At 45.7% G+C, this 13,329-nt stretch overlaps 1 protein-coding gene across 1 annotated transcript in view; it reads left to right on the forward strand.

Annotated features, from left to right (window-relative positions):
* The window catches only part of LOC141057255 (uncharacterized), a 65,379-nt gene that overhangs the window by 45,411 nt on the left and 6,639 nt on the right, over nucleotides 1–13,329 (forward strand). Inside the window, exons 7-10 of the mRNA XM_073553786.1 lie at nucleotides 3,374–3,573; nucleotides 5,194–5,316; nucleotides 6,235–6,375; nucleotides 9,643–9,871. Coding sequence (XP_073409887.1) covers nucleotides 3,374–3,573; nucleotides 5,194–5,316; nucleotides 6,235–6,375; nucleotides 9,643–9,871 — 693 coding nt within the window. The remainder of the gene's footprint in view (nucleotides 1–3,373; nucleotides 3,574–5,193; nucleotides 5,317–6,234; nucleotides 6,376–9,642; nucleotides 9,872–13,329) is intronic.

Raw genomic sequence — 13,329 nt, forward strand, 5'->3', positions numbered from 1 at the left:
TGTTTACGTTGCCACAAAAGTATTTTCAGCACTTTAGCAACGATAATGGTGGTGTATCATGCGCGTTTGGCACGTGTTTGATGAGGGGAGAGGGTTTGCAGAGCCCAGAGGCACGGCGTTCTTGTAAACAGGAATTTTATTTTTTTATTTTTTTTTTACTAACTTTAAGTGTGCACGTTGCGGCTAGCCAATCACAATGTCCCTGACACAACGTGGTTCTGACACAACGGCTGGTGTCATTGGCTGCTGAAATCTCTTGTCTCTCTCCATATAAAGAGTGGACATCTTGTTTTAGCACCATTTTGACACTCTAGCAGCGCAGAGAGGCTGCTCCTGACGCTGGCGCTGTTAGCAGCAAGATTTTAGCTAGTTAGCTAGGCGGCTGTATAACAGTCAGATAGTGTAGGTAGATAGTGTCCAGTGTGGCTGTTAAATTTACCTTCCAGCATTTTTTATTTTTTTGCCATTACTGAGGTCCACAGACAAAGCCAGCAGGGCACATGTCCTACAAGTGTGTTGTGCACTGCGTCTATTGTGCTCCATGCACGAGTATAGCATTCTAAATAATTTTTTTTCACTAGCTCTATGTGAAAAAACCTGCTGTATCCCACTTTGTCATTTAGTGCTGTGGTGATATGAAACTGTCTGCAGAACTAATGCACGTTAAAAAAATAATTTTTCCATTGCAAAACGTTATATAGCCCGCCGTATCCCAATTTGTCATTTTGTTGGGTTGAAATTAAGCTGTCTGCAGTTCTCATGCACATAACAAAAAAAAAAAATTTCTGTTGCTAAACGTCATACAGTCGGGGACATCTGACTTTCAAATTGCTTGTAGCATCTAGTGTGTTATAGAGGCCTGATCCAGAGGCCACAAAAAAATCTTCTGTTGTGATTCAGTAGGGGACATCACACTTTCAATTTGTTTGTAGCATATCTGCTTTATCATTCATGCCTCATCCATGCTCAAACAATTCTTATTTCTGTGACTAACGCGATACAGCACGCCGTATTTCACTTTGTAATTTACTGCTGCTGAAATTCAGCTGTTTGCAGAGCTGTTGCCGAGTTTAAAATCTAATTTTTTGTTGCTAATTCTGTGCTCCTTCCACACTATCTGACCAACATGACTGGGAAAAAGCGAGGCCGTGGTGGAAGGGGAATTAGGCTTGGTGTTCAAGATTTACATGGGGTAGGTGGTAATGTTTGTGAAAACGCTAGTGAACCAACAGCGTCACGTCCTATGCAAAGACAACTGACAACTTCTGTTACTGAACAGGTTACTCCACTACCTTTCAAGTGGCCTCTCCTCTTCCTCCACCTCAACATCACACCCAGTACAATCCACAGAGATGGCATCCAAATTACCTTTGCTTCCCCCTGCGTCCCAACTCTGTAACCGTACAACTGACTGTACGGAACCACAGATGGGCGAGTCTGAAGAGCTGTTCACACAGTCTATGCCAAGGTCATCAGAAGTGTACTCAAAAGGTTCACAGAGTCAAGAGGAGGAAATTTGCACCAATGCACAAAATTTTTCTGACTTGGATCCGGGGCGGGACGAAGTAGGATCCGAGCAGCATCCTGACCCTCATCATCAGATGTTAACCACTGGGGGGAGGTTATCCTGATGAAACTCAGTTATCTGAGGCTTACGCGGACTGTACTGTGCTGTCAGGACAGGAAGAGGAGGAGGGTGACTCCAAGGACGAGGAATGTGATAACACAGAGGATGATGATGATGATGTGTTAGATCCCAGTTGGCATGTACATAGAGGCACACAGCTGAGTAGGTCATCTGAGGAGGAAGATGAGGAGATTACATTGATGCACGGACACCACAGTGCGGGAGGTACACGGAGCAGGACCTGGCAGATCACGTGACAGCCAGGGAGGCGCCGGGGGCGGAGTCAAGCTCCGTGAACGGACGAGAGCCGACAGCTGGATGAGCACTGGATGCATAGTCAGGCAAGCCGAGGTTAGAAGCTGGGAAGACTAGCAGTAGCCAGGGACGAGACAGAAGGATGGTGGGGGACAAGCTGTAGTCGGTAGCCAGACGGGAGCGCGGGTCCAAAGGGCAAGACAGAGAGTGGTCAAGGACAGAGTCAGGGATCAGAACCTAGGAGTACAGAGCAGTACTGAATCAAGAGACAGAAGAAATAGAGTCCTAGCCGGGTCATACACTGGAAAACACAAACACACAGAGGCACAACAATATCAGAACAATAACCTGGGTTAGGAACTCAAGCCGGGTAAGCAGAAGTGTCACTGACACAGAACCAGACCAGAAGCAGACCTAAATAGCCCTCCGTGAACCAAAGAGAGGCTAAACAAAGTTAACCCCTACCTGACCAGGACGGGAGAAAAAACCCTGTCCTGTGTCATGACACCTCTACATTTAACACTTACTCCACTGCTTCTGCCTCCTCCTCTATCTCCTCTAGGGCCTCCACCGTGCCCACAACGGCTGCCTTAATGAGACACGCATTACAACAGTGCAGACTGCCACTAATTTTTGCAAATGTGTAGACTCCTAGTTGGGTCTCCTTCATGCCTGTTTACTGTAGCAGTAGGCCTCCGAGACCATCAGCCCTCCACTTCCTTGGAGTCAACTACCCGTGTTACGATCCATAGATCTTTCTGACAATAGTAGTCTACGGAATTTATATGATATTTGTGTGGCTGAGTATGAAAGCAGGTTGAGCTGTTGCATGTGGTATCAAGGCTCCCAGCACAGGAAGCCTACACCGATCTGTCACCCAGCTCGTCTTACGGTGACGTTTAATTGAAAGCTGTAAATGCTGTCCCAGACCCCGATACCTCTTGCCTGGCTGATTGCTGCAGTGCCATGCTAAAATTTGTACTATGTGTGAATTGAGGCCACTTTCCTGATGTCTATCCCTCATTTGATGTGTTTTGGCAGCATTTGGGGCCATTATAAGGTGTTGTGCATGCGTTTGTTTTTGCCTCCCATTGCCTTGAATGGCATTTGGTTATGTTCAGCGAATATTCGACGAATAAATCGTCGATTATTGCAAATTCTGCGATCGCAAACCGAACATTGAAATATTCGCTCATCTCTTCTAGAGACCTGACTCACCCTTACGCAGAGTTGCAGAACTTGTCAGCGTTTTCACTATGATTGTTGGTCCATTTAGCCATCATGATAAAATAAATATCAGTTCTTCTAAAACAAATCTGTGGCGCAATATGTTTGCAGGCCCATGTGTAAATAGTCGTCTACTAGAGAAGTGAATCTACGAGAAAAGACGATGAAATGAGCATCTGCATGGTATCAGACGAGGTGTTAGTTGACTTTGTGTGACTGGTTTATCCTTTCCACATTTGATCCCATCACTCCTCTTTATTGCAGGCCAGCGTCTTCTCTCGGGGTGAGGAGAGTGCGGTGACACGGGCGTTCCTGAAGTATAAAGATGCTCTTTCACTGGATCCTAATAACTGGCAATACAATTTTCATGTGGGCCGACATTTGTTGCTACGGAAACCAAACAAAGAGGCCCTGATGTTCTTACAAAACTCCCTGGCACTGCAACCAGCATCTGCCATTGCCAGGTGACGTGATACTTTCCTTCAGATCGTCTTCTGTGTGACATGATTGTGTCATCTGTTTGTGAGGCACACTGATACTCTTCACATTTACAGTAATATGAGTGCATGACCATGATCCATGCCGCCGAGCCGTGTGAGGACAGGCACGTCTTACCGTGATCACACTGCTGCATAAACGAGACCTTCTACAGGGGCGATATACCCTCAATATAATTCCTCCAAGGGACAAGTATTGGATATCCTTGTGCATACAATGTTTCTCCTCCGTCATTGGCGCTTGAGAAATACCCAGAATTATGGAGCTGAAGCGTTGCCCACCTGTACGCACAAGACGTGGGCCTAAATAAATAACACGTTCTGCCGCCTCCGCTATAATTCGATCCAGTGTTCGGGAGTGATCCTCCCCACTGAAACGACTGTAAAATCCAAATTACAACTAGCGGGTGTGATTACTAACTTCTTTTTTAAGTATTTCAAATTTAAAGGGGTTGTATGTAAGGCCGGGGGTCACACTTGCGAGAAACTTGCACGAGTCTCGCGTCTCAATACCCGGCACTGCCGCCGGCACTCGGACCGGAGCGCTCAGCTGCATAGAGATACATGCAGCCGCACACTCCGGTCCCGAGTCCCGGCGGCAGTGCCGAGTATTGAGATGCGAGACTCGTGCAAGTTTCTCGCAAGTGTGACCCCTGCCTAAGTGACAGAATATCTGGAAGACTCTTGAAATATAGAGAGATGGCGAATCTCCCGAAACCCACTGAAAGTTTCCATAATCTCATGGAAACGAGTTATTTTTGCATTCAGGGAGGAAAGAAATAGGGTATAGGCGGAAAAGGACCTGGTATATTAATAATCTAAAATAAAGCAAAAAATGACTGTTCAAACCAAGCATAGCCACTCGGGGCACCCTTGGTGTGGTCAGTGGACCTTACCACCTACTAACTTTCCATTTATCTCTCCTGTGGTTCCTGTAAAGCCAGAGCTGTCAATCAAGGACGAGGAGGGCAGAGATAGATGGAGAATACATAGGTGGGAATGTGCGCTGATCCGCTCGGCCACACCATGGGTGCACCAAAGTTATTTTGTCCTGACAGACTCCCTTTAAAGAGAACTTGACATGAGATTCATGCTGCCCAAACCACGAGCAGCATGAATCAGTCATCAACTGTTTTATTGTAGCCGTGTAAGTTTTACTCTGAAACATTACAGTCTTTCAGTGACAACTTTGAAAAGCCGTCCGGGCATTCTTTATCCTGGATGGCTACTCCAAGGCCTGTCCCAGGCGGCCGGACCCAGCCCCGCTCCCATAAAATGGCAAGTCTCTACCTATGTATGTGTCCATTAGGAGAACCCCATCAGTCATGGGGAGTGGAGCTCGCCAGGGACCTACCTCGGACAAGTCATTAGATGTTTGGTCCTCGGCCGGCTTTTCAAAGTATGGTTTTTTTTTTTTGGACTTGCTGCAGCATTTCAGAGTAAAACATACACGGCTGAAGTAATAATAGCAGTTGTTGTTAAACATCATAATACTTCAATGTGTTTTTAATACAACTCGCACAATCCAATATGGCAAATAATTGTAACCTGTTAGTGTAATATCCTGTGCTTGTGTCTGGGGTCTAGATGCTATGTTGGATTAGCTCTGCTAGAGCAAGAAAATGGTCCTGGAGCCAGAGTGCAGGAAGCGATCGTTTACCTCCAGCAAGGAATAGAGGCTTTCATCAACAAGCATGCCGCACAGGAGAAGTCAGTACTAATGTACATATATAATGCACCAATCTATCTAAAGTCCTTCCTTCCTCCATCCCTTCCTACTCTCCTCGTACCAAATGGGGGACTAACATCTATCAGACACTGAGGGCATAGTCTGTAAAATACCGTTATTGTCTGTGATCGGAATACCCTTTTAAATGAGTTGTCTACTTAAAGGGAATCTGTCACCAAGTTTTTGCCAACTAATCTGAGAGCAGCATAATACAGAAACAGAGACCCTGAGTCCAGCGATGTGTCACTTACTGGGCTGCTTAGTGTAGTTTTCATAATCTCCTGTTGCTAAAACTATCATGTAGAGAGATTTCTGCCTATAGCATGTACTTGATTTACCTCTGTCATTTTAGTTTTAGGCCCCTACTACAAGGGCTAACAGGTGATGACAAAGTGAATACGCTGTCATGTATGTTTTCTGCCCTACCTGTAGATGGCAGCCTCTTTGCAGGCAAGGGAAGCATGTGCCGGTTGTCTGAGTAAGCGCTTATTCGCACGTCAGAGATTTTTTTTTTTTCCGTATGCAAAATCGTTCCGAGTAGCTCCTTTCTGCTAGATGTCTGCCACAGTGTCCTCTCTGGAGCCAGAGTCACGGGAGGCACAGTGTGACAATTAATTTGTGGCAGGGTGTCCACAAGAATCGTCCCAGACGAGTCCACCTTGCCACTCCAAAACGTGTTGTCAGCTTAGTTCAAGGATACAGAGAGATGTGGTGGACACTGTACGGCCAGGGTGCTAACATGCAGCATTATCACAAATCGCCATAGTCCCGAAAGAACGTCCAAAAGGTTTTTCTGCAGGAAAACGGGGTCCGTGCCGTTATAGTATTTTCCTATATGCCACCATTCTTACTACGAGACACAAACTGAATGAATTCGTTGACCTCTAAATGTATTTCAGTTCTGCTCTTCTGGCTGAGAATCTCTTGTCTCCGCTCAATGCTCAATTACTCTGTGGCTTTCTAAAATTTGGGAACTTACTGAAGAACCTTCCTGTAAAACTTTCTTCCTCCTTCATGACTTCACAGCAGGTTCTCCACTTGTAAGTACCACAATATTATTATTATAATTATTATTAATGTACGCTTGAAGGTTATCTACTTTATGAATACGAAAGAAACCTATAATCCATAAAGTAATTCCAACATAAATAAGAGCCTCAATTATCATATAAGCGTTACTCTATAATGATCTGAAACCAGACCAAAATATATGAACAATACTTGAGGTATACAACAATACAATAAGAATTAAAAGTTTAAAGTCAACCTGTCATCATGATTGTGTACAGTAACCTACAGGCAGTGTCAGGTCGGTGCCATTATACTGATTACAATGATACCTGGGTGGAAGAAATCCGTCTTGTGGTTGTTGTGTAATCTTTGCAGTTTTGAGTTAATGAGATTCCCCTGTTCGGGGTCTTTATGTGGTGATCTGGCCTCATGATCATCATACTGGGCTTAAATGACAGTGACAGGCATGCGCCGTTGCCATTTTGCTGGAGTCAAAATTTTGATTTCGCTCCGACAAATTGGGCAGGGCTTGCTCAGATTAAGAGCATCGCTTGCAGATTGCAGGTTCGCTTTAATAATAAAATAAAAAAGCAATGAAAGCAAGGGGAGGCCGACGACAGACACACAATAATCAAGATAAGAAGACAGTACAAGGGGTAACCACTAGCTGGCAAAATACTACCAAGGGATGATAACAGTTACGGTATGTATAGGCACATATGTATATCCGCAAAGATTATTACAATCCAATTGTGAAAGTTAGAGCTATATAAATTTGGTGCAATGTAATGCACACAAACAGTGCAATCAGTTGTAAAAATAAATAAAATAAAAATAATAAATCAATAGTAAAAAGATAAAGATGGATTATAGGCAGGTATACTCAAAAAGAGAATGCGTCACCACATCGGCTTTCACCTCCGACCTCGACACGCGTTTCAACCTTACTTCATCAGGGGACGTTTCAGAATAAGTTGTCCTGTCTGTGAAAAATCCTACAATATTTGGACATTATGTAACCTTGTCTCTGTATTTTTAGCAGTCTTTTCCCTCTGCGCTAGAAGCCTCAGCGGTTCTTCTGCTTTTGTTTCCCTGCGGTTGCTCCCATTCCCCTCACCACAGCGTTTTAACGCTAGCAGGTATAATTTGATCCCTCACTGCAGGCAGATTGTAGACAGATTTGAGCAGTTTTTGTAAGCGAATGGACTGATAAGTGGGGAAGAGATACTTTTTTCTTTAACATGTATTTCACAATTTTTTCACAATTTCTTCACATGTAATGCTGATTTATGAAAAAAAATAAATAAGTGCCGTTTACATTTAATAGAAGAGAGTAAAAAAAAAAAAGAACTATAACAGAGGAAATCATAGCTGTAGACAATTGCTTCCATTTGTCTTTGTATATCTTCATACGTTTCTACCTGTGGAAAGTGAGCTTATATAGTAAGAGAGGTGTTTAGCATATTTCCAGAGAATATGAGATAAATGTTTGATCCGTAGAGACTATTGCATGAGAAAAACTAAGCCAAGGGTCTGTGACATTGTCCCTTCTTCTCTATGGGAGCACGCCTGGCTGTTCTTCACAGTAAAGGGGGTCCTTTAAGAAAAACTTTTTATGTGGTTTACAATTGGCAAACTTTTACAAGGCTTCCTAATATTGAGTGATTTAGGTGAAAAGTGACCCCTCAAGGTTTCAGCGGCATCCCTGGAAATGCCAACTATTTGATGATCCATACCAGCGGTGATGACTGCAGGCAGCCATTGTGGAGCTAAGTATTCTAGCACTGGTTGACCATCTGCTATGATGGGCAACGGTGTAGGGATTAGTCCAAGCCTGGTTCAAAGTTTGCTCTGGGGCCCATAGTAATCTAATTATGTCACTATTTTTTGGCCTCCGCTTACAGTGAATTCTGTCCTCACTCGCAACTGCCCAGATACGCTTACCGCCAACACTATGTGATCAAATGTACGAGATGACACAAGGAGGGCACTTCATGCCAAGTAGCTAGTAAAGGCTAAATGCCAATATGGAATATATAGATGTCACATAAAATTAAAATAAATGAAAAATCACAATCTAAGCTAAACAAGCCCAATTTTTCCAACCTCTCATCATATGAGAGGCCTTCTATCCCTTGTAATAATCTGGTTGCGCACCTCTGAACTGATTCTAACTTCTGAATATCCTTTTTAAAATGTTGAGCCAAAAACTGGATCCCATATTGTAGATCTGGCCTCACCAGTGATCTATAGAGGGGTAACAATACATTGGGAACTGCTGCTCAGCTTACCTGTAACCAGAATACCCAAGTCCTTCTCTTGATCTGTAGTCGTGAGTATGCTTTAATGTACAGTATATGCAGCAATAGGATTACTTCGTCCCAGGTGCATTAGTTTACATTTATCTACATTAAACCTCATTTGCCAAGTATTTGCCCATTCAGTCATCTTATCCAGATCTTTTTTGTAATATTGTAATGTCAAGATCAGATTTTAATATCCTACATAGTTTGGTGTTGTCAGCAAAGACTGACACTTTACTCTCAATCCCATCCACAAGGGCATTAATAAAGAGGTTAATAAGAATCGGCCCTAGCACAGATCCCTGCGGTCCACACTGCTGACTATATCCCATTAGAGAACGTAACATTTACGAAGTTTCCTGTCTTGTCGCCAGTTCCTTACCCTTCTGTGTTGGGTGAGAGACACTCTTTGTAAGCAAGTATTCTGATCACCAAAAATTCTCACCTATCCACAAAAGTTAAGTGATAATCGTCAGGTCGGTGGGCATATCAATGCCAGGTCCTCCACCGATCACCAGAACTGGGATTTTGGTACCCTATTTTTCCTTGATTCTTTTCTGGCTGAAAAATGTTCATAAGGAGGAGTTAAATGGAGAAGCTGTCGCGCATGCACCATTCATTGTCTATAGTACTGATGATGATGTCTGAACACAACACTTGGCTATCATCGTCACTTGCTTAGACAATGAATAGAGCGCCATGGTGCATGCACTGCAGACCACTCTATTCAAATGCTCCTGGCCACAGCAAGATCAGGAAACTTTATTCCCCCATTGTGGGGATGGGTGAGGAAACCAGGAGAGGTACCCCTGCTGATCTAATAATTATTGCCTATTTAGTGAATAGGTGATAATTTTTGAAGACTACAATACTCAGAACCAGAAAATCCCTTTGAGACAAAGTAAATCACATAAAAAAAACCTAGGCATTAAACATGCAACAATTGGTGTTGACGCTCAGACATGATATCAGTATCTCACCTATATCTGTCAGTGTCGCAGATTGGGCTGCCAGGGCCTTGTGCCGGTGCCTGCAGAGGGGAGCGATTACTCAGGACCTGGAATGGGTGCTGCTGGAAGCTTGCTTAGGTCTCCTTGAGTTCTTGGTCGAAAACACTTCTGCTACAGATGACTGGATACGGAAAAGATGTCAAGCGCTAGCTGCTCTGATACGGCTAACCTCCATTCCTGGTTGTAAGAAGCTGATGAACATCCAAGAAAAGGTAGAATACTGGTGTTCAACTGTAGAAGTAAATATGGGCGGAAACTACATATGTAGGTTATGGGTCGCCCTCACACCCAGGGCAGTGGGGTACTCGGTATCGGGCCCGATTGTCCTCAATGGGAGATATCACAGTAGCTGGAACCCGGCCCGTGGCCCTGGGCGCCCATTGTAAATGTTCAGTGTCAATGTGTAAGTCGTGACGCCACCTGTGGTGTTCGGCAATGAAGATGTAAGCCGACGCTGCAGACAGATCCTCTGAGACAGATGGTGTGGTGCAGCAGTGATGTTATAGCCCTCCACAGGCAGGGCTGTAGTCCCAGGGCAGAGTAGGTGAAGTGACACGTAGATGGTGTAGTGTCAGGCGCAAGGGATGTAGCAGTGCTGGGCAGGTTGGCGCAGGAATAAGTGGAGGACACCAGGACATGTAGTTCCAAAGCTTTACTCAGTCTGTTGTGCAAACAGGTGCCTGCCTCCATGCCGTGTCCTCCGGGTCAGGGACTCAGTCAACCTCCAGGCCAGATGGAATACTCCTTTCCAACACTCTGCCAATATGTGCCTTTCTGAACGCCTCCTCTTATAGCGCCTTTTTATGAAGTACTTCTAGTACTGAGTTACACTGGAGTTCCTCTTGTCCACTGTTCTTATGAACTCTACTTGTACGGCAGACAGCTGTAGCCTGCTTCGGGGACTTCTTGCTGCTAAGTCCCGGCTCACTATCCAGTTGCTGTTGTGCCCCCAAGTCTTGTGTGGGAATAAAGTGGTCACTACTTCTATTCCTCCGGTGTCTGCTGTAGGACCATTAGTATCCTTATAACCTCGGGGACCGGGCCCCGGCCTTGCGCTTGGAACTTCTAGGAAGGGTTCTCTTCTAACCCACGTCCTCTGTTCCCTTTTACTCCTCACGTTCCGTACTAGTCTTTCTTTCTTATGGAGAATCAGGCTTTCAGTCTATGTTGCTCTCTCTCTTCCTTTCCCGTGCCAGCAGACCCAGGTCACTGGGATCTGCTGCAGCACTTCCATCCATCTATCCCTCTCTCCAGGGATTTTCTTCTCTCCAACTCTCTAACCAACTGACCTCTCATCCTAAACTCTTCCCGCTCCTTGCAATGTCATCTAACTCCACCCACCTCCCAGCACGTTTCGTGTTCCAAGCAGGGAGCCACCAATGGGTGCTTTGCTATACTCCAAGCAGGGAGCCACCGAAGGTGCTTTGCTACACTACTTTGTGGTGTGGGGTGTGGTCTGGAGTCTCCACCTTACCTGGATGGTGGGATATCACACCTCAGGAGGAGGTACAGTACCTCTGTGGCGACTGAGCCTCAGGGGCGCCACATACCCCCCCGTCAAACACAGCACGTCCGCGGGCTGCAAAAGAAGCAAAGATGGACAAATACAGGAACATACAAAATTTTTGTAATGCTATTAAACAGTTCTTATCTAATCTCAATATATGAGGCAATCATTCTTGAACGTTGCAAACAATTCTTAATTAACTATCTAAAGTCCTTAATCTCATTTCTCATCTCTTTATTAAAACATTCCTATAAAAGTTACTGTGACTAACTACATTCTTCATAAAAGCTGTTTTATATCTATTAATACTTTCATAAGACACATTATCAAATACTTCACATCAAAAACCTCAATAATTCTTCTAAGTGCTGGACACCGCTCCCAGCCGGGATCTCTTGCAGTGTCCTTTGATTGGAGCTATGCTCCAAGTGAGGTAGTCTTTATCTTCAAAAGGTCTATGTAAAACCAAGAAAGGGTACCTAAAGAGGTGCAAACTATTTACAAACACAGTCCGGATCACTCAGTGTTCATGATCTCCACAGTTCAATTATTAAAAATATGCTGCCAATGCAACTGGGCAATAAAACTGGAAACAGAAAAAGAACCATGATAAACAAATAAGGCACAACGGTGCAAATACCCTCCTGGGTAACGAGAGTCAATGGAATGTTTCTTTATTGGGGGGTCCCCTCCTGGGGTACTGGAAGCTGGTTTTCTTGGCTGCTGCTTCCACGGAAGAATTTCTTCATATCATCTTCCTGCTGTTTACCCACAAATTGCATATACTCTTTCTCCCAAGGAGTTAAATTGGTATCTGTTTGTGAAGGTATCCTTTCCGCTGCTGCTGGTATTTCTGCTACCAGGGATTCTGCAGGAGTTGCAATGGGTACCAATGAATGTGGTTCCTCAATTTCTTGATTTTTGGCCTGACATCTGGTGGTAGTTGTGTATGTGGGCGCTTGTAGGGTTTGAGGCGGGGGTCCTGAATTTGTGGCAAAGGAAACCCATGATGTACGGTGATACCCCTCAGCTGCTCAGCCTCTTCTGCTGACATCAGATGATGTCGATTGGGACGCATTTGTTCCAGCCTTACTCTTTTCAGCAGGGACTTCTTCCATTTCCCCATCACAGTCAGCTTGGTACTTTTGAATTGGGAACACAGCTCTTCCATTTGTCCCATGCGGAGTACTGGACCGTTGCACGCGGTGTACAGGAACTCAGGGGGCAACCCGGTTGCAGGGGCGGCGGTCGTACCTGATTTCTCCCGGTGGTGTCACAGCTCCGGTGCAGACTCGGCGCGGCTCCTGGTGGCAGCGGTGGTGGAGGTAGTCATCCGGGTAGATATCAGAGACGGTGGTGGTGGAGCAGATGGCGGCTCCGGGTCCGCAGGGGTCTCCCATGGGACCTGCGCGGCCGCGCTAGGTCCAGACGGGAGCTTCTCTTCCTCCACTTTAGCTCCCAAAGCTTCACATCAGCAGTGGTAACAGAGAGATGACACTAGACGCTGCCGGTGACATTGCAGCAGTCTTAGGCGCTACAGGGACGTCCTGGAGGGAATCCGGTGTAGCGGTGGCGGGTACCGGTGATACGGGTACCGGGTCCGGGGGCGCCGGTGGTGTAGGCCCCTCCTGGGCGTGCTGCCCGCTCAACTTCCATAAGGCCTCCTGCCTGAGCCGCAGACTGGTTGTCAGCTGGGCTATTTCCTCCTCCAGCTGTTCATTGTGGAAGCCATTGTGGAAGCCAGATCGGAGCCTTCAGTTGCTGCGCCTGAGAGATTCAGCTCAACCTCCCTTCGCTCTTCAGGTCTCCTTTCTCCTTCCATCATGGCGTTCTGGCGTTCTTCCTCTCGCCTCGGCTCTTTTCCCGCCACTGGCTTCCGCTCCTCCTTCTGGGGGCGGCGTCTTCTTCCAACTCCTCCATATCAAGCCAGTATACAAACCCCTCGGGGGGGGGGTGGGCCATGTTGCTGTCGCATAGATGTTCAGACAGGGGAGGCCCAGGACAGTTCGCTGTCTTTTCTTAGGACCACCCAGGCTGTCACGCCCTTCTTCAGCGCGCCGGCGGCCATTTTTAACATTCATTTCACAGCCTATCAAATTAGGTCTTCTGCACATTTTCAACAGTTTTAAGTCTTAGGCTCACAGAACCCGATGGCATCGGGTC

The sequence above is a fragment of the Dendrobates tinctorius genome, unplaced genomic scaffold, assembly GCF_039654945.1.
Source record: "Dendrobates tinctorius isolate UK_male_01 unplaced genomic scaffold, ASM3965494v1 ptg000203l, whole genome shotgun sequence".
Classification (NCBI taxonomy): Eukaryota; Metazoa; Chordata; class Amphibia; order Anura; family Dendrobatidae; genus Dendrobates; species Dendrobates tinctorius.